The sequence below is a fragment of the Sminthopsis crassicaudata genome, chromosome 2 (assembly GCF_048593235.1).
Source record: "Sminthopsis crassicaudata isolate SCR6 chromosome 2, ASM4859323v1, whole genome shotgun sequence".
Classification (NCBI taxonomy): Eukaryota; Metazoa; Chordata; class Mammalia; order Dasyuromorphia; family Dasyuridae; genus Sminthopsis; species Sminthopsis crassicaudata.
In genome coordinates, this window is record NC_133618.1 from 314,196,291 (window position 1) to 314,217,552 (window position 21,262).

At 35.4% G+C, this 21,262-nt stretch overlaps 1 protein-coding gene across 6 annotated transcripts in view; it reads left to right on the forward strand.

Moving 5' to 3' along the window:
* Nucleotides 1–21,262, forward strand: part of AREL1 (apoptosis resistant E3 ubiquitin protein ligase 1) — a 61,098-nt gene that overhangs the window by 33,174 nt on the left and 6,662 nt on the right. For 5 of the 6 annotated variants that reach the window (XM_074290019.1, XM_074290025.1, XM_074290020.1 and 2 more), the window contains 15 exons: nt 1,287–1,347; nt 1,850–2,076; nt 2,861–3,098; nt 4,151–4,320; nt 4,444–4,624; nt 5,109–5,356; nt 6,784–6,861; nt 8,063–8,204; nt 8,780–8,901; nt 9,903–9,978; nt 10,386–10,495; nt 14,123–14,302; nt 19,813–19,938; nt 20,796–20,925; nt 21,016–21,074. In XM_074290019.1, the coding sequence (XP_074146120.1) occupies nt 1,332–1,347; nt 1,850–2,076; nt 2,861–3,098; nt 4,151–4,320; nt 4,444–4,624; nt 5,109–5,356; nt 6,784–6,861; nt 8,063–8,204; nt 8,780–8,901; nt 9,903–9,978; nt 10,386–10,495; nt 14,123–14,302; nt 19,813–19,938; nt 20,796–20,925; nt 21,016–21,074 (2,103 nt within the window). In that variant the 5' untranslated portion in view covers nt 1,287–1,331. The remainder of the gene's footprint in view (nt 1–1,286; nt 1,348–1,849; nt 2,077–2,860; nt 3,099–4,150; nt 4,321–4,443; nt 4,625–5,108; nt 5,357–6,783; nt 6,862–8,062; nt 8,205–8,779; nt 8,902–9,902; nt 9,979–10,385; nt 10,496–14,122; nt 14,303–19,812; nt 19,939–20,795; nt 20,926–21,015; nt 21,075–21,262) is intronic. The other variant, XM_074290023.1, reaches the window with a different exon arrangement.

Consider the following 21,262-nt stretch of genomic DNA (forward strand, 5'->3'; position numbering starts at 1 on the left):
TTTTTAATTCAAGTAGTACTCAGTCTTATGTAGAAACAGCTTGATGATAAATTGTTTTGTTACTGTAAAATGTTTCAGCTGTGCAATTGGGGGTGACTTTTTTCCCTTTTTTTCCCCTCTCTGTAGACTGTATGAATAAGGCCTCTTATAAAACTTGATTAGGACACCCTGGAAAAATATTCTTTTGTCTATTTTCCATTGCCTGTGTCTTTCTCTTTTTTAAATCTCTCAGGTATGTTCCTTAGAAAGACCCATTTTAATTACCACTAGCTGTGACATTGGGGTTTTCCCTTATATTTAAATAATTAAAAATTTGTTCTTGGAAAAAGGTGTTTTTATCCAGAGTATAGTGAGTTATTTAATATGTTTTGATTCTAAAAAGTATGCTCAGTTCAGTTTAGAATGAAGAACAATTGTGGTTCCTACCCATTGGCTGTGAATTAAAAATAGGCTAAAATACTGATAGGTTTATCTTGTGACACATAATTTTGAGAGAATAGGAGCTATTGGGGTCCAAAGGTCTTAGAGTGTTAAGGTACACTGCAGGTTACCTCAAGGGAAACTGATGGTTCAGATAAAAGTAGTGAAGACTTAGTAGCAGTATGAGCTTCCCAGGGTTCCAAACCATCCTCAGAAAGTGGCTTCTTAGTGTGAGGGGGAAAGTACAGTTTTCATAGCTTGTTATTGCCTCTGCTCTCTGCTGCTCCATAGAGATTGTCAACTAAGGGGCCAATTAATGGCAATTAGCCTGATTGCTCAACATAAACAAGCAGCTTGCTGTTACATACCCAGTGCTTATTGGGACAGTTCAAATTCATTTTAATTATATAATGTCAATATGAAAATAATAATACTTAGTTGTTAAATCCCACATTTTATATCGCTAATTCTATGTGGATGAATTACTTCCAGAAAGCAAATGTAAGAGGACAGTGACTCTTTTCCCCTCATTGTTTTCATTAATTAGCACCAATTTGAAGAGGGGAACTGTCCCAGCAGACCTGAATTTGAAAAAAATGAAAGGCATGTTATTTGCAATTAGCAGTGAAACAAGGAAACTTTTTTTTTTGTACATTAGAATTTTTTGGTGGGAATTATATAGTTTATCTTTGTTTCCATAAAAATGTCTTAAGTAGGACTGTGTTAGTTTTGCATGAAAGGATGAGGATAGAAAGAATTTAGAGATCTGTTGGTTTAATTAAACACATAAAACTTATTCTGTGCTGTCCTAGGTGATATGGCTGAGGAAGAGAAGTAGAAAGAACTAAGCTCATTTTCTTTTGCAGCTACAGCTGTGATCCTCAGCTATCTGTCTTCATTTAAGGGACCTGATGTTTTACGTTATTGGTGAGTGATGAAGAGACCCCTATTCTTTTTTCTGTTATTTGTAGATCTTATTTAACTTCATTGATATTTGACCTAGAACATGACATGATGTGGTAAAAGTACTTGTGACTGGTTTGTTTTTATCACAACTATGGACACTACACATGCAATATTGGGTGCATTATATATAATGCATGGGGAAAAAGTGCACCTAATTACCTGTCAACAACACAGGACTAGATTTAGAACAGGAAGGACCCTCAGAGGTCATCCAGTGCAACCTCTTCATTTTACAGAAAAGTAATCCGAGGCTTAGAGAAGTTAAGGAATTTACCTGGCATCATATCAATATACATTGTAAATCCAGGAATCAAAACCAGGCTGTCTGATGCCAAATCCCTAGACCCATATACTTTGTGAGGGAACACTTTTTGGCCCTTCTCAAAAATTCCTGACCTCTCCCACTTTAAGAAACAGTGAAGTATAGCTGGTGGATTATATGTCTGGTCTTTTCTCCACATAGGTGGAATCACAGTATCTGTGGTTGCCTTCTTCTTCACAATTAAGTTCTTCTTTGAGCTTGCCGCACGAGTAGTCAGCTTCCTCCAGAATGAAGACCGGGAGCGCCGAGGGGACCGGACTATTTATGACTACGTGCGGGGAAATTACCTGGACCCCCGGTCCTGCAAAGTCTCCTGGGATTGGAAGGACCCCTATGAGGTGGGCCATAGCATGGCCTTCCGAGTGCATGTAAGGGAATGTTTTGTCTCCACACCCATTGGGGTTTCTAGTGGCTTGCTTTTGCACAGCCTAGTTCTGCCTGTGGGTGGTGCTAGACTAAAATATTATTACTGTCTTCCCTTTCCTTGTCTTCTCATCCAAGGAATTTGAGGAGGATTCAATTTTAAGTATCAGGGACTATTTTATTATTCTTTTCCACTTCTCTTTGAAGAATTATAAACTTAATATAAAAGCATTATCAGCATAACACAAGTCAGAACAACTCTGCTTGCAATGTGTTTAGCCCAAACAGCATAGTATTAAAGGTTGGCCTGAGAAAATAAAGCTGAAGTTGAAACTGTTTTGGAGCAGAAGCAGTTGCTTCTTTTTACCTAGAATTTCCTTTATGACATTCAATTCCAACGATACAAAAATAATTTTTTAACTTTAAAGTTTGGGTCAATACTAACACATTTCTCCAGAGGAGAGATTTTTGGCAAGAGAAGTTGGTTATTCAGAAATAGAGAGTTTGATTCAGTGGTGCACTGACACAATTCATTCTTGACTTCTGCACAGATAAATTTACATATTATTAATTTTCTTAAGCATTACATTATTTGTAGCTAAAATTATTTCTCCCTTATAATACTGTGAGCAAAACTGTGAGAGTGGATGGCAGTTTCAGACACACAATTCCTCTCCCCATCTCAGTATCTGCTATTCTCCATACATAATAAGTGGGTTTACCTTGGCCATAGGGGAATAGCATTCTTTCTCTGGTCATTAATAGATGCCTTTCACTTCCCCTATGCAGTTATTCTACAAGAATGGACAGCCCTTCCCTGCTCATCGACCTGTGGGATTACGAGTACACATCTCCCATGTTGAGTTAGCAGTGGATATTCCAGTCACCCAGGAAGTCCTTCAGGAGCCCAATTCCAATGTTGTAAAAGTGGCCTTCACTGTTCGAAAGGCTGGTCGATATGAAATCAAAGTGAAACTTGGTGGATTAAGTGTGGCCTATAGTCCCTACTACAAAATTTTTCAAGCTGGTAAGATCTTAGGGATAGGAGTGCCAGGATAGACTTAAAAGAGTTATATAATTTGAGACCATTCCAAATGAATATAATCCTATCATCTGCCATTGTATGTTTTCCTGTATTGAGAGACCCTATCCTTTGTAATTGTTTTCACAGCTTCAGTTTTCTGACAATTAAACCTCCTTTTGTTTCGTTATACTCTCCATATCCTTTGTACATATTACATAAGCAACCAGAGACTCTCTTGCTCTGCTTAAAATTCTCAGAAATGTAGAATCTGTACTAGAATGAAGCATATGTTTTGTTTCAATTTGAGGGAATAACACTTGTGCCATATACACTGTAGTGGCATCCTTCTGAGATTGTCACTGCGTATTAGCCAATTTAATAACTATAGAATAAAGATATATAACCTTTTGGGGTTAAATCCTAGAGAATTTTAATTAGGTTTTGGTACTTTAACTGTAGGCTGATAACTGATTTCCTTACTCTCATAATAAAGGCCAGGGCCCTGAAAATGAAGCTTTTATTATTTCCCTTTCCTTTTTGAAGCTAAATCTTTCAAGCACTTTTGTAACTATTTCATTGTAACTTCTTTTTGTAAAAATGACGTCACTTGGAGATCTTCATTTCTACAAAAATTCTCTTCAGTGCAGAATGTGAAAACATTCCTCTCCCTTGCAATCCACAATGACAGAGCATGACCTTTTATTTTCTTTCATTATTTTAATTTTGGTTCCGCTTCACTGAAAAGTCCCCAAGGAGAAATTAGTATAGAGTAGAAGTGATTTTAGCTACAACTTTTGAATTCTCTTTTAGAGGCTTTTCTCTATCATTTCACACAGTGCTTAGATTGATAAAGGATTTATAGACATATGAACCCTGAATTCGTCATATGAGAAAGTTCCTTTATTTCCTTCTGTGCTGCGATTTAAAAGTGGTGTTTGTCCTTAGGGATGGGGAAGCCTTTAGAACACATTGTTCAAAGCAGCTCTTTGTATTGTAAAGATCCATCTATTTCAGCATCTCATTCTAAAAATTAGATCCTGTCCTCTTTATTCTAGGAATGGTGGTTCCTTCCAAGACTAAAATTGTGTGCCATTTCTCTACTCTTGTTCTGACCTGTGGACAACAGCACACCCTTCAGATAGTCCCTCGAGATGAGTATGATAATCCTACCAACAATTCCGTGTCTTTGATAGATGAACAAAATTACAGCGTATCTATTCATGAGGTGAGCTGTCCTTTTCCTATATGCTAGAGAGGTTAAAGTCCTTTTGTTTTTGGTCAGCTTCTTTTCCTTATTCCATTTCCTATCCTCTTCTTATGCTAAATGATATTCTATCTCTTTTTGTAGCTTGGTCCTCCAGAAGAAGAAAGTACTGATGTCTCATTTGAGAAATCAGTGACATCCAAAAGACAGACTTGCCAGGTGTTCCTTAAGCTCACCTTGCATTCTCGGGGCTGCTTTCGTGCCTGCATTTCATACCAAAATCAGCCAATTAGCAATGGTGAATTTGATATAATTGTCCTAAGTGGTGAGTTGAAAGAATTTGAAATCTGGTCTGTTTTGATACATTTCTCCTCTCCTTTAACCTATTGAAATTTTATTACATCTTTGAGGCTCTCCTTGGTTTTATAGCAGTTCTTAACCTTTTTTATAATATGAATGTTTGACATTATGACAAAGCATATAGACTCCTTGTCTATATTGCCTAAAATAAAAATTCACAAACATTAAAAAGTAGTTATACTGATGTACAATTATCAAAATATCTATAAAACAATTCATATTCCCTTGAAATCTATCCATAGACCCCTGGTTTAGAGTCTTACAAATTAAATAATGATCTAGATATAGCTCCAGATATATTTCATGTATTTCTAGACATCTAGGCCTATGTATAAAAAGATATCACCATTTAACTTTTTTGTCAATATGTATCTATCTGTCTCTCTAACATGTTTCTAACACGTTTCTCTAACAAGTTCTATTTTCATTCTTTTCCTTAATGCTTTTAGAGAATGAGAAGAACATTGTAGAACGCAATGTTTCCACCTCAGGGGTCAGTATTTACTTTGAGGCTTATCTTTATAATGCCACCAACTGTGCCAACCCACAGTGGCACCTTCCACCCATGCACATGAGCTCTTCCCAACGTCGTCCTTCTAATGCCACTGAGGAGGAGGATGAAGATTCACCCTCTGATAGTCAGACCCCTGAAAAGGTGAAAAAGCCTAAAAAGGTGTACTGCTATGTATCACCCAAGGTAAAAATACCTTTATTTTTACTTTTAAATTCCTCTGCTCATGCTTACATATTTATGGTGCTTGTCACTAAATAGGATTGTAACTTAATAGAGATTCCTTTTATGGTCTGTATTCCATTAAAGTTGGAATAGAATAATTATCTTTAACATTATAGAAAACTAAAAAAACTTAAGTAAAAGTTGAACATACACTTGTGATAATGTGAAGTTTTTGATAATCTGGACTGAACTAGACCAAGCCAATATATTTTAAATTGTAACCTGTTACCATATGTTTTTAGTTCTTTTCTGGGGATGTAGTTTTCAGACACATGGGCTCTGGCAGATTTTTGAGACAGCTCTTTAGCTGCTGGAATTTTCTCATTAGAACTAAAATCTTAGCTGGCATCTTGTACTGTATCAAAACAAGTTGATTAAGGATAGAATTTTATAATTTCTCAATGTATGACAAATGACACACACACACACACACACACACTCTCTCTCTCTCTCTCTCTCTCTCTCTCTCTCTCTCTCTCTCTCTCTCTCTCTCTGTCTCTCTCCTTAGTTGGAGGGATTGGGCTAGAGATCCTTTGGTGTGAGAATATGAATCTCTCAAAGCAGTGCTTTAGGTAGGAAGTTACTTTCAAGTATATGGATTTTGTTTCTGAATTCAGGACTTATACAAATGAGAAACTGCAAACTCCTTATTGAAGATCTGTAATCCCTATATCTCTATGACCCAAGCTAAATTTTGGATTTATTCCATTTAACATTCTCTTGAAACTTTGACAGTTAAAGATCTAGCCTAGTGAACACTCAAATGACAGATCCATCTTAGAATTTTTTTACTTCTTATAGTATTCTTTTCTCCCCTCATTTGGTTCTAAATTACATCAAGAGGTACTATTTTCTTGTATGAGGGATATTTTTTTTCCTTTTTGAAGACATTGTTTTCAAGTTAATGTTCCTCTATCCCAGCTGATCCCCAGGTAGGGAAGACTGTTATAAGCTACAGAGTCACTTTCTTCAAGGTAAGAGGTTGCTACTAAAAGGAAGGAGAAGGCTGTGCTTAGTTTTCAATGCATGGAACTCTTTTTTTTTTTTTTTTTTTTTTTTTTTAAAGAAGAAGAAGAAAGAAAGATCTAGAACTGAAAATGACATTGGAAACTCTTTAGTCTAGTCCTCTCATTTGAGGGTTGAGAAAATAGACTCAAGGAGGAATGAAAGGGTGATGTTAAGCAATTTTAATTTGTCTAAGGGCATACAAGAAGTAGAGTGATAATTTGAACTTTGAAGAATTTCTCAATCTTGAGCCTTGAGCAATAATTATTATTGCAGTAAGAAATGCGGTTTAAACTTTAATGAAACTTAAATTCCAATGACCCTAGGTCAGTTTAAAATTTTTTCTTTTGCTTTATTTTGTTTCTGCTTTTTTGGCCCTCTAGCAACTCTCAGTGAAAGAATTCTACCTAAAAATCATTCCTTGGCGCCTCTACACTTTCAGAGTATGTCCTGGGACAAAGGTATGTGGAGCTTTGTGTTTTTCCCATATTGAATCATTTCTTTTTCCTTTATAAAGATTATTTTTCTATCTTGCCCAGGCTGGAAATGCAGGTTCTTTACACTGCCCCAGTCCCATTATGATTGACATAGGAGCTTTTACCTGCTCTGTTCCTAACATGGAAAAGTTTGCCTTTACATAGGCAACTTGATAACATCTTCACTCTCTCTTCCCCTACATTGTCCCTCTCTCTGTGCCAGTGCCTCGCTAATCCTCCCGTCCCCAACATTCATGCTGAACTTAGTGTTGTCATCTGATCAATTTAGCCCATTGCAAGTCAGAATTCCTGAGCTTAGGAGATCCTCTAACCTCAGCCAGACTCCTGTATTAGTAGGGATTATGTGGTGTGCACCACCGTGCCTTATTCTTTCCTTTTTTTTCCTGGGAGAGCTTCTGATGGATCTGGAGGTTGTCACACCGTACATAGAATCTGCTGCCAAATGCAGCAGCTTTAGGACTATATAAATTATAAAAAGAAATGTCCCATAGGAATTGTCGGCAATTCAAAATATTCTAGCACTAATAGTTTATTATTGCTAGAGTTTGCCTATAAGATTTATATTAACAAAAGGAGTGATTGTCCACTCAAGTTTATTTTGTTCAATTATCCTATGTTGAATATTAATCCACAGACTCAGCATTTATATACATCCTTTTACTCCTTTCCCTACATAGACTCAGAGAAATCATAAGATTTTTCCCAGAAGCTGGAATGGACCATTGTGTTAAGAGTAAGCTTCCGTCAAGCAACTTAAACAGTCTTATTTTTTGCTAACTCATGGCAGCTAGACCCGTCTGCTATTCTTCTCAAAATCCTTAACCTGTAATTTTAGGATTAAGAGGGACTTTCAAAAACAACTCTAAACTTTCTTCATCCTGTGCTGCTTGCTGGTAGAAGTATATGGAACTACTTATATCTTTTGTTGTCAAATTCTGTTCCTCAACTCTTATGAACAAAATTATTTTGAACTTAGATTTTGTGAGAACTCAAAGCAGTGTTTTGGAGTAGTGGTGCTTGTGCAGGGTCACCCTGCTTCAGCACGATGCACTAGATTTTCTTTGATGGTGTATGTCCAGCTTGCAGCATGGTGGGTTTTGCTGGGTTGAACTAGCAGATTAATAGTTCTGACATTGAATATATGTGGTTTTTTTGTTCCTTATAGTTTTCATACCATGGACCTGATCCTGTGCATAAACTGCTCACACTAGTGGTAGATGATGGGATCCAGCCTCCTGTAGAACTTAGCTGTAAAGAAAGGAACATCTTAGCAGCCACTTTTATCCGTTCTCTCCATAAAAATATAGGTAAAGTTGGCTTGGGATTCTTAATGAGAAGGGAAGGGTTACTTGTAATGTCCGGGTTAGCTCTCTGGAGGGCCTCAGGATCAGTCTTGGTCTTTAGGTAGAGAAGTGAAGGAGACGGGAGAGCTGCCATGTGGCTGGTCCCAGATAGTCTGGAGCCTGATGTCTTCTCTATGGCTTAGAGCTGCTGCTAAGATAGTGTGGTTGAGAGCTGCTGCTAAGAGCTGCGCCTGAGAGAGCCCTCTGTTTCTGGGACTCCCTTAAATACCCCAGTATGACTTTATCATCACACTGGGCCTGCACAGCTGTAGAACATCACATCACATTACCCTATGTATATGCCAACTAGATTGACCACATCATTACATTACATCAAGTATGTGCTTAGAGAACCACCATCTCACACAGAGTAGGTACTTAACTACAAGGATCTTCCTGTCTTATACTCAAGTACACCCTTTCAGAATTCTGCCCCGCTACAGTTACTAATAGCCCAAGGTATAAGAATGTAGAATTGGATTTTCCAAACACATTTTGTAATAGGTATTGTGACCGTAATGGGTCCTACTCTTTCCCAGGAGGCTCAGAGACCTTTCAGGACAAGGTGAATTTCTTCCAGCGAGAGCTTCGGCAGGTGCACATGAAAAGGCCACATTCGAAAGTCACATTGAAGGTCAGCAGACACACCCTCTTGGAATCTGTAAGTATTGTTTTATTTCTTAGAAACTCCAAAGATCCTTTTAGGCTTCTAATCATAGTCAGACTCTTCCAACTTACTGTTCAAAATGGTTTTCTCTGTAATTCTTTCTTTGGAGTATGCTGGTTGGAGAACTAGACTGGACAGCACTTAAATAAAAATAGCTTTTAAGAAATCTTACATATGTGTATAGGGTGAGGATGTAGTTAAAATTATTAAGGAAATAAACTACTTGTTAATAGAAGAGAAGAGATGGTGTTGAGCTAAAAGGAAAATATTTCTCTTATACTGATGGTCCATCAGAAAATGGCTATCTCTCTCTCTCTTTTTTTTTTTTTTTTTTTTTTTTTGGAGGCTGGGGTTAAGTAACTTGTCCAGGGTCACACAGCTAGGAAGTGTTAAGTGTCTGAGACCAAATTTGAACTCTGGTCCTCCTGAATTCAGGGCTGGTGCTCTATCCACTGCGCCACCTAGCTGCCCCAAATGGCTATCTCTTAACATTTTTTTCAGTTGCATAGACATTAACATAATTGATAGTGGGTAGATCTGGCTTCTGTCCAGAAACTCATGAGTGTTTGGCTTTGGATTTCTCAGTCGAAAGTGTCTTTTCCTTTACCATGTTTTTACTGTTTCCTCATTTCTTGTCTTGCCCTCAACTCTGTAGTTAAAGTTGTTTTGTGAACACAGGGGCCTTAATGTTGGAAACCAGAGGTCATCCTTAGTTATTTTAGTGACTTGGGTAGTTTTCATTGTTCACTTCTCTGGACCTCAATTTTCATAGCAGTAAAGTTCAAGTTATAAGATCAATATTTTATTATTTTTTAAAAAATCAATTTACTTTGAAGCTCTATGTTCTGTATATATGCGATATTTTAAAATTAGTTCCCTTCCAATATGATATTTCTTATTGATGTTGAGTTTGAATAGGCACAACCTTGCTCTTGATCTCAGCATTTTTGTGATGCCTATATGTTGATAGTTTTCTCTCTTTCATTGCCCCTTAGTCTCTGAAAGCCACTCGGAATTTCTCCATTTCAGATTGGAGTAAGAATTTCGAAGTAATTTTTCAGGATGAAGAAGGTAACTTGGGAGTTACCCCAAAGGAGGTGGGATAGAGCCTAAAGAACACAACCAAGGGAAAGTCAAAAGAGGAGGTGTAAAAGTTTGAAGTCTAGAGTTTTTATTGACTGGAAGGCAAAGGGAAATTAACTGCTTTTCTAGTTTTTTGTCTTTTTGTGTATCTACACTAGGGGGCACAATTTAGTGGCCTAATAGTTGTTATTCTATAGATGGGGTCAGTTTCATAAACCTTTGTATTTTAGCTCTGTGTGTGTGTGTGTGTGTATGTGTGTGTGTGTATGTGTTTTAGGGGAAAAGGGGAAGGTGGAAGAAGAGAAGACAGAGAGGGAATAGAACAAAGCAGAAAAAATAAAGTACATTAAATCACTGTAAACCCCAAACTAATTTTTCTTTGTTTTGTTATCCAGCTCTGGATTGGGGAGGCCCTCGCCGGGAATGGTTTGAGCTAACCTGTCGAGCATTGTTTGACACCACCAATCAGCTCTTCACTCGATTCAGTGACAACAACCAAGCTCTGGTGAGTCTGTGGCTTTCCTTTAGTGGGATGGAGGTAAGCACTGTGCATCAAATAGAAAAACCAATAATGTAATGTCTGGGCTAGCTCTCTGGAGGGCCTCAGGATCAGTCCTTGGTCTTTAGGTGGAGAAATGAAGGACACAGGAGAGCCTCCTGATCAGGCAGTGGTGGTTTAGTAGTCTAAAGAACAATATTTTTTTCTTGGCCTTGATGTTAATTCTGTAAATGAACTAATCAGGCTGTTTCCATTCTTTTTATCTATAGTTTTGGCATCTCTAAATTGGGAAGCATTTTACTTATTTCCAGATCACCCATTCAAATGAAAGATATGATAATACAATCACTACCATTACAACTACTTATTATTATATTAAATGCTATTCTAGTTCAGGTTCTCTTCTCAAAGGCTACCTCAATCAACAAATCTAGATCTTTGATCTCAGTACCACAGAAATAGACTTTAAGTGGGAGAATTTGATTCAAAGGGTTTGTATTCATACTCAGCAAGTATTGCATTTTTTGTGTAGGAAAGAATTCAAGGTAAGTTTTCAGCTGTAAATTGCTCAGAAAAACTGTCCCAGAGCAGAGAGAAAAATTTACATACAGTAACCAAAAAAAAAAACCAAACAAACCCTCAAATATGCTGGAACTACAATTAGAATTGTACAAGACCTTTCAGAGGTTACAATAAAAGACCACAGGTTCTGGAACAATTATTAAAAATCAAAACATGTCTCAAACATGAATACAATTGAAAATTTAACATATAAGGTCTAACATCAAAAACTAATTTCAAGGACTCACTAAGGACAAACTGTTTATGTTTTATTGGGTGTTCTAAAGGAAAGATTGGGGTAGAACTGAGTATGATATGATTCTGAAAAAGCAGAACTCTCCAGGAAAAGGTAAAAACAGTAATTATGCTATAGGAATGAGATACAAGAACAAGAATCAGAATCAAGAATTAGATGGAGGATGAGGGCAAGTAGTTCTGAAATCCTGTTCACATTGGGAATGGGTTAAAGAGGAACAATACATGTACTCAGAAAAGTATTACACTCTCCAAAATTTACAAAAAATAAGAGGGGGAAGAAGTAGCATAAGGTGAAGTATAAAAGAGTATGTAGATTAATTTAATAAAGAGGGAGGGAAAGTGTGGAAGGAAAAGATAAATTAGAGATCCATGGGGGGAAGAGGGAAGGTTAAGTATTAGCAAGTAAATAGCACATAGAAGTAAAGTAGAAGAGTTAGCAGGGATAGGAAACAAGTTATACATGAATACATTAACAGTGATTAGGAGTAGAATTTTATTAGGAAAAAAAATGTAGAGGTTGTAATCATTGATCTCAGACATAGTCAAACATTAAAAAAAAAATTCAATCAAGAGAGAAATCTACGTTTTATATTAGCCATATTATTTTAGATGTGTATGCATGTATATGCCTCTGTCTGTGTATGTGTTTATATATACATGTGTATATATGTGTGTATATGTGTATATTTATGTAGGTAGATGTATGTAGGAATATGTGTATGTGTACACAAATATATCCATGTTTAGAGGAGATGGGGGGAGGGGAAAAAGAATAATATAAAAAGTGTACAGCAGAGAACAAAAGAAAATCTATAAGAAATCAAAGAAAAGATGTACAATTATGAATTAAGTGTCTTCTATTATTATATGTTTTCCTGAAATGGAAATATATTGTTACATATTTTGAATCTTCCTTTATGTTCTGTTGGGCATATGCCAATTTTTTTTCTTTATCTGTCTTTTTCTATTTTGTTTTTTCTTATTTTGCATTTAAGTTTTAAATAAATACATTAAAAATAAAATTTAAAAAACAGATTTTAAATCTTTGTTCTTCAAAATCTCCTCTTTTAAAATTTTTTAAATTTTTTGCTAGCTTTTCTGTCACTTTCATTCTTGAATATATCCTTCCAGTAATCTCTACCCAGCAAGCTATTCCTTGTAAACAGAATAAAAAATAGAAAAAAAAATTCAGCAGAAGAATGAAACTAATTAGCACATCACCCATAGTTGAATGATATATGTAATGTTACATACCTTTAGTTACCTACTTTTGCAAATAAGGAAAGGATACATTTTGACTTTACATAATTTTTTTAAAAACAGAAACTTGATTTTTAATTGTATAAAAGTATACATACAAAATGTAGTAAAAGTTATGACATAAAACTGAAGGTAGGCTCCATGAGCATTGTTTCAAGTTCATTAGGATCTAACTAATAAATGAGGCAAAAATCACCAGTTTTTATTAGATCCAGGAACCAACTCCCTATTTTTTCCCAGGGAGAGAGGAACAAAGAAAAAGAGGGAAACTGATGAAAGGATAAATGATTTGGTTTACTGAACAGCTTATTCATGGGTCAATTGAGAGATAAAGAAATCTGAGCCCTGGTAAGAGGCAATATGATGTAGAGACACAAAGGTGATGTAATAGCAAAAGTCCCAGATTTCAGACAAGGATTCCACTTGTGACCTTCAATTTCTTTTTTCAGAAAAATTAGGAATAATACTACCTATATTACCTACCTCAAAGGGTTGTAAAGAAAATGTTTTATAAACTTTAAAACATTATGTAAATATGCGCAATGACTTCTGCTTTAATAACTGGTCAGTAGGTTTTGTCATTCAGTAAAACAGCAGCTATTTAGGGAAAGAAGAAAAGTTCTACACTGACACAAACATCCTTTGTAAAGGAGAAGAAAATATATCATAGATATGTTTTAGTCAATATGCAACTTGTATTATCTCTAGAAAGCAAAGAAACTCTAAGCCAGCATTAAGTTGTAATTCAAAGTGGAAGAGGGAAGGAGAGAAAGAGAAACAGAAATTTCAGAACTCATCATCATACTACAGAGCTCAGAGTATGAACTGTATCAAAAAATCTGGATTGTTGAAATAGTACAGATACATCTTGGTAGCATCTTGGAATGGGGAAAACTCCTAAGTTATACTTAGGATCACTCTAGTCTTTTTTCACCAGCTTCTCAGAAGGTGACTAAGTGTTAAGAAGTTAGGCAAACCTATGTTGTACTAGAATGTGAAAGGAAATTAGAATAAAGAGGCATGGCAGGATGTGATAGGAAGGGCTTGATCTTGAAGAGTTCCTGTTCAAGGCAATCCAAAGTCTGAAGAAGGACCCAGTTTAAAGGAGAAATAGGATTTGGATCTGGATTAGAAGGATAGGGAGTTTGGGCCCAAAGCTCTTTGATTAAGCTGGCTAGGTTTTTCAAATTTAAAAAAACTTGATAATTTTTGCTTTTACATTAAATACTTTTTTCAGTTTGTAACCCTGTCCAGCCCAGATATATCTTATAACAAATAATAAGAAAAATAAAGTTCAGAATAACTAAACCTATCAGTCTAGAATTATATGTAGTATTCCATATTCTCCCCTTACCTCTGCAAAGGAAGGAGACAAGTATTTCTTTACTTTGAATTACTTAAGTGATTAAAAGGCCTAAATTACTTTAAAAAATAAAAAAGACTGGCAATTTTGAGGAATTTTCAGTAGTGACGCTGAGTTCCTTTTTCTTTAGGATCTCTCCTAATCCTGGGATTGAGGGACAGAACCATTGAAATTTGTTTTCTCTTAAACAGGTGCATCCAAATCCTAACCGACCTCCACATCTCCGGCTAAAGTTATATGAGTTTGCTGGGCGACTTGTAGGCAAGTGTCTCTATGAATCATCTTTAGGAGGAGCTTACAAGCAACTGGTACGAGCTCGTTTTACTCGTTCTTTCCTGGCTCAAATCATAGGACTTCGAATGCATTACAAGGTAATACAGCTAGGTATATGTTTTTCGCAGTAAGGCTCCAGGCATAAATTCAGTTTGATTCAATCCAGCAAACACATATTAAGCACTTTCTACATGCAAGGCACTGGTACTGCTGAAAATATAAAGATAAATAAGAATCAAAGTCCCTGCCTTCAAGGGAAATTTACATTGTACTGGGGAATATGACATGCTAACAGATAATTAAATGTAAGATAATTTGAACAGAGCAGAAAAATTAACAACTAAGAAGATGGAAGTAGGATGTGAGTTAGGATGTGAGTTGAGTTTTAAAGGAAACCAGGCATTATAAGAAGTGAAGGTAAGGGGGATGTCTTCTAAGTATGTGAAATAGTTTGGGCAGAAACAGGGAGCTAAGATATGGAATGCTGGATTCAGAAAATGGCAAATAGGCCATGTAGAATGAAATATATTTAAAGGATAGTAATGCAAAATTTCTGGAAAGGTGATATGAAAACATATCAGAAAGGACTTTATACTACAAGCTAAAAGGTTCTTTTGTCCTAGAGTTGATAGAAAGTCGTGGAAGATTCTTGAGTTGTGAGAATGACATAGGAAAGCCTATGTTTTTAGGAAAGTCATTTTGATAGTTCTATAGAATATAGTTTGGAGAAGGGAAGAACTAGAAGCAGGAAGACCAATTAGGAAGCTCATATAATCTAGGTAAGAAAGGTAAAAGTGGAGGTAATGCAGTGGTTATATAAGTAGATACAGAATCTACTTATGGATGGATGGATAATTGACAAAATCAAGTAATTAAATAGAATGGAAGATGAGAGAAATGACAGAGTTGAAAAGTACTTAAGATTGTGAACCTAAGTGACTAGAAGAATAGTGTTGCTTTCAAGAAAAATATTCAAGAGAATAGGTTGGTTTAGAGAGGAAAATAATGAATTTGAGATACTTATAGTACATACTGTAGAGATGCCCAATAAGCAACGGTGATGTTGGTTTGGAGATAGAGTGGGGTCAGCTCTAGTTGTCTAGTAGGACCAGATTGTAAGGGAATTAGTAGTGAGAAATAGAGACAAAGCATTTGAGTAAGGAAGGAGAGAGATGACAATGGCTTTAAAAGGCAGGCAATAAGATCTTTTAAAAAAAAAACTTTAAAAAATGTATTTTTAATTCTGAATTCTGTCCCATCTCTTTGTCCTTCCCCCACTCATTAAGAAGGCAAGAAATAGGGTACTTGTTTTATATAAGAAGTTATACAAAACAGTTCCACTTGAGAAAGAAAAAAAAAAACAACAAGAAAAACAAAATGAAAAAAGTATATTGCAATCTGCATTCAGAGATCATTGGTCCTCTCTTAGGAAAAGCATTTTTCATCATGACTCCTTTGGAATTGTCCTGAATTGTTGTATTGATCTTATTAGCTATGCCTTTCGGTGTTGTAATTATAATATTTTTGTTACTCTGTTTGATGTTCTGCTTGTTCTGCTCAATTTATTTTCTATCATTTCATATAAAATTTTCCAGGTTTTCTAAAACCATTCTGCTCTTCATTTCTTGTATCACAATAGTATTTCATCATAATAATAGCACAACTTGTTCAGTCATTACTCAATTGATGGGCATTGCTTCAGTTTCTAATTCTTTACCACCACAAAAAGAACTGCTATAAATATTTTTATACATATGGGTCCTTTTCTTTTTTCCTTGATCTTTTTATGGTTTAGAAGTAGTAGTGATAATCCTGAATTGAAAGGTTTGAATTGTTTTAGAGCCCTCAGTTATTGTTCTAAATTATTCTCCAGAATGGTTGGACTAGTTCACACTCCACCATCAGCAATGATAGAACAATACTGCTCTAAATTTTCTATATCCCCTTTAATATTGGCTATTTTCATTTTCATTATGTTAGCCGATCTGATAGGTATGAGGTAAATTCAAAATTATTTTAATTTTCATTTCTCAAAGCATTTTAAAATATGGTTATTGATAGCTTTGACTTCTTTCTTCTGAAAACTGCCTGATCATATCCTGTGACCCATTATTGGGGAATGACTCTTATTTTTATACATTTTTTAAAAATAAAATTGCTTGGGTTCCCTATGTATTTGAGAAATGAGACTTTTATCTGAGAAATTTGGTGTAAATTTTGCTGACCATTCCCCCACTTCTCTCCCCCATCACCATATTTCCTGCTTTCCTTCTAATTTGGTTGCTTTGTTTTTGTGGGAAACCCTTTTAATTTTATGTAATAAAAGTTTTCTGTTTTACTCCCTATGATCTTCTTTATCTCTTGTTTGGTCATAGATGCTTCCCTTTTCCATAGATCTGCCAGGTACAATTTTCCATGCTCCTCTACTTTTACTTAATTTTACTTAAGATAAGGATCCTAGTTTGTGCCTAATTGCATTTCAGTTTTCCTAGCAATTTTCATTAAATGATGAGTTTTTCCCAAAAAACTTAAATCTGTGAATTTATCAAACACTAGGTTATTATGGTAATATGCTACTATGTATTGTGCGCATAATCTATTCCACTGATCCACCACTGTATTTCTTAGTCAGTACCCAATTCTTTTGGTAATTATTGTTTTGTAATATAGTTTGAAATCAGATACTATTTGTTTGCTGTCCTTCACATTTTTTTCACTGATTCTCTTACTATTTATCTAGGAATTTGGTAGAATTCCCCTTTTACCTAAACAGTTTAAAATATAAGAATTAATTATCTTTAAATGTTTGATAGAGTTTACTCATAAATCCATGTGGTTCTAACATGTTTTTCTTAAGAAGTTCATTTATGGATTGAACTTTGAATTTTGAAGGAAGTCAGGAAAACTTATAGGTAGAGATGAGGAAGGAGAGCATTTCAGATATGGGGGACAGCCAACAAAAAGACATAGTTGGGAAAAGCAGTGTGTCCTCTAAGGGAGGGCAGTGTTTCTGGGATATGGGAAGTGAAGAAACTAATAAGATATGAAGGGCTATGTTATGAATTTTTTTAAGTCAAACAAAGAATTTTATATTGATCTGGAGATTTTAGGGATCCACCAGAATTTGATTAGAAGACAATGACATGGTCAGAACTGTGCTTTAGGAAAAATGATTTTTGAATGTTAAATGGATTAGAATGAGAAGAAGCTTGGGATAGTATGCTGTTATAAAAGTTGAGACTTGAGGTGGTGAAAGTCTGCACCAGGGTGGTATATTATATAGGAAAAGAGAATGGGGATGTGTATGAGAGATCTTATGAAGGTAGAAATGACAGTTGATTGGATATGTAGAGTAAGCACAAGTTAGGAATTGAGGATTATACTTTGAATTAGAGATTGCATGACTGGAAGGATGGTGGGCACTCTCCATAGTAAGAGGAAAATTTAGGAGAAAGGACAGCTGGGGAGAAAAAGTATGAGTTCTGTTCTGGACATTTTCAGTTTCACATGCTTGTAGGGCATCTAGTTCAAGATATACAAGAGGCAGTTGTTAATTGGAGCTCATGAAAGAAGTTAAGTCAGGTCTAGGATCTATTTGCATAGAAATAATTGAACCCATCATTGCTGAAAAGTTTAGTAAATGAGGTGGTATAGATTAAAAGAGGATCCAGATCAAAGCCATGAGTATATCCATGGTTAGTGAGTGTGACCCGAAGGAAAATCCAGCAGCAGAGAGAACAAGTTGGATAAGTAGGAAATGAAAAGAAAGCAGTGTCACAAAAGCTTAGATTGAGTGAGTATTCAGGAAAAGAAGATGAGGGGGGAAAAAAGGAAAGTGTGGAAAACTTCAGAGAAGTTAGGGATGAAAGTTGAGAAAAGGTTACTATATTTTACAATTAAAAAATCATTGGTGACTTTGGAGATTTCACTTGAATATTGAGGTAGAAAACCAGATTGCAGAGGGTTTGTTATTGTCATTTGTCCTTTGTTCTTGAAAAGGACCATGACATCAGAGAGATGATGCCATGGTATGCAAATGAATTGAATTTTAGTGAGGAAGGGCTGCCTCACTTTCTTCTCCAAAGCCATCTGAGTCAGATGGCAAGATATAGAGCAGAGGGTTTTGAATCCAGTGAGAAGAGAGGAAATAGAAGTACCATTTGTTGCTTTCTCAAAAAGTTGATGAGAAGAGGTGATGAAATATAGAATGATAGCTAGTAAAGTGAGAGAATTTTAAAGATAAAAGAGAGGTAAGTATGTTTGTAGGCAGCAGTGAAGGAGACAGGAAATAGGGAGAAGTTGAAGTTTGTGATGTTTGGATTTTCTTTGATAAGAATGATCTTATCTTCAGGGAGGAGGAGTGAAGTAGGAGATGGTAGGGTCTTCATCTGAGTGATTGAGAAGAAGAGGAAGAATATGAAGGCATGAGGAGATAAGGAAAGCATTGGAATTTTATTTGTCCGAGAAAAATAAAGAGCATACTATGCAACAGGAAGGTCCCAGTCAAGATCATTCCCCAATTGATAAATGATCAAAAGATATGAACTGTTTTCAGATGAAGTAATTAAAGCCATATGAGAAGGTATTCTAAATCATTATTGATTGAAGGAATACAAGTTGAAACAGTTCTCATGCCTATTAGATTGACTAATAGCATAGAAAAGGAATATGACAGATGTTGTAGGGGATGTGGGAAAAATGAGACATTAATGTACTGTTGATGGAGTGTGAACTGATTCAACTATTATGTAGAGCAATATAGAAATATGCTAAAAGATCTATATATCCTTTGATGTAGCAGTAGAACTGCTATATCTGTATCCAAAAAGAGATTAAAAAAAAGTTTAATGGAATATATATGTATGGAAAATTGATAACATTTCTTTTCTGGTAGCAAGGAATTAGAAAGTGGGAGGATGCCTATCAACTGGGAAATGACTGAAATTGTTCTATGTGATTGTGTCGGAATACTATTTACTATAAGAAATGACAAAGTGGATGCTCTCAGAAAAACCTGGAAATACTTACATGAGTTAATGCAAAGAATGTACTGTGTACAAAGTAACAGCAATTCTGTGAGATGATCAGCTGTGAATGATTCAGTATTCTCAGCAATACAGTGGTGCAAGACAACTTTGAAGAACTTATGATGGAAAATGCTATCCATCTCCAGAGAAAGAATTGATAGATTTTGAATACAGATTGAAGCATACTTTTTTTCTCACTTTCATTATTTTTCTTAATTTTTTTTTGGTCTGTTTTCTTTCACAACATGATTAATATAGAAATATGTTTTGCCTGACACCACATATATATATTATATAAAAATTGCTTGCCTTTTGTGGAGGAGGGAAAAAGAGAGAATTTGGAACTCAAGGTTTTAAAAAAAATGTTTAAAAATTTTTTTATATGTAATTGGGGAAAAATAAAATATTAAATTTATATAAAGCAAAAAAAAAAGATTAAATAACATAAATGAGATCCTATCTAGAGCCTTTCCCTAGAAATAGAGAAGTGAAAAGGACAAAGGTTCTTTTCCCATACCAAACTCACTTTTGTTAAAGAGCTAGTATTCATGTTTGACTTCCTTATTTTTCTTTTTCCTCAGTACTTTGAAACTGATGATCCAGAATTTTATAATTCCAAGGTTTGTTTCATTCTCAACAATGACATGAGTGAGATGGAACTGGTTTTTGCAGAAGAGAAATACAACAAATCAGGGCAGCTGGATAAGGTGAGATGCAGGACTAAACCCCAAATCTATTCGTGATACTAGTATAAAGAAGCCTGAGAGCTTCTTCCTTAGGACCTAGTGATAAAGAGATGCTAATCTAGCTATTGAACAAATTAATCCTTTTACCACTTGGTATAGTCTTCTTGTTTCCCCTAGAGAAAAGAGACTTATAGATATGGAGATAGAAAACCTCTAATTTTAACACTAGAAGAAATCTTAGGAATTATCTATAGAATAAGAAATTGAGACTCTGATACTTGCTGATGGTCTCACAGTTACTTAGTAGTAGAATTGGGGTGAAAACTTATGCTTCCTAATGACATTTCTTGTTATTATCACTTTATCTTTTTTGGAGAAAAGAGTATAGAATAGTTTAGGAAAGCAACTATCCTAACTTTGGGAACTCTCTTTAATTCTATAGCCTGAAATAGCAGAATTCTATGGAGTATAATTTTTCCTTTCTGTAATATTTAAATACGCTCTACTGTTGTTTCCTCTGCTTCTTATGTAGGCTGTAGACTCACGACTTAGTTGAGGGATAGTTACTGTAACTGAGATCAGTAGTGATTGAATCTTTGACTTCTGAGAGAGGTTGAGACATTCAGCATTAAATCTAGTAGGATTCCCTTCTGTAGCAGCATCCATGTAATGTGACCAGAACCCCAAAAAACACATCCAGAAATGCAATCTGTGGAAATAACCACTATTATAACACAGAAATAATGAAGGGGCTTATTGAGTTTGAAAAAAGGTATTGAGAAGGATGCCTAATGAGGTCAAAACTTGCAGTGAACTATAATGGTCAAATCTTTGTATATCACCATTTTTTACCATCCTCAAATCTCTTCCTCTTTCAGGTTGTAGAGCTCATGACTGGGGGAGCTCAAGTCCCAGTCACCAATGCAAATAAGACTTTTTACCTAAATTTACTGGCACAATACAGGCTAGCCAGCCAAGTGAAAGATGAAGTAGAACATTTTTTGAAAGGTAAGCTTTTGGCTGCTCTTTTTGGTTTGATAGTTATAACATACCTAACAGCATTGTAGATTTGACTTGATTTTGGCTGCTCTGTTTCAGGCCTGAATGAATTAGTTCCTGAAAACCTTTTGGCTATTTTTGATGAGAATGAACTTGAGGTAAGTGCTTGAATTCCTAAGGCCTTGCTTTGATTTATGGCACCAAGCATAAGATCTAGCACATAAGAATAATTCAATAAGTATTTGTTGAATTAATTAATGTGTATGTTTATAAGTAATTATTTTATTGGGTGTCTGATATGGAATACAGTAGGAAAGCCTTTAATAAAGGAGTCATCTTTATTTTT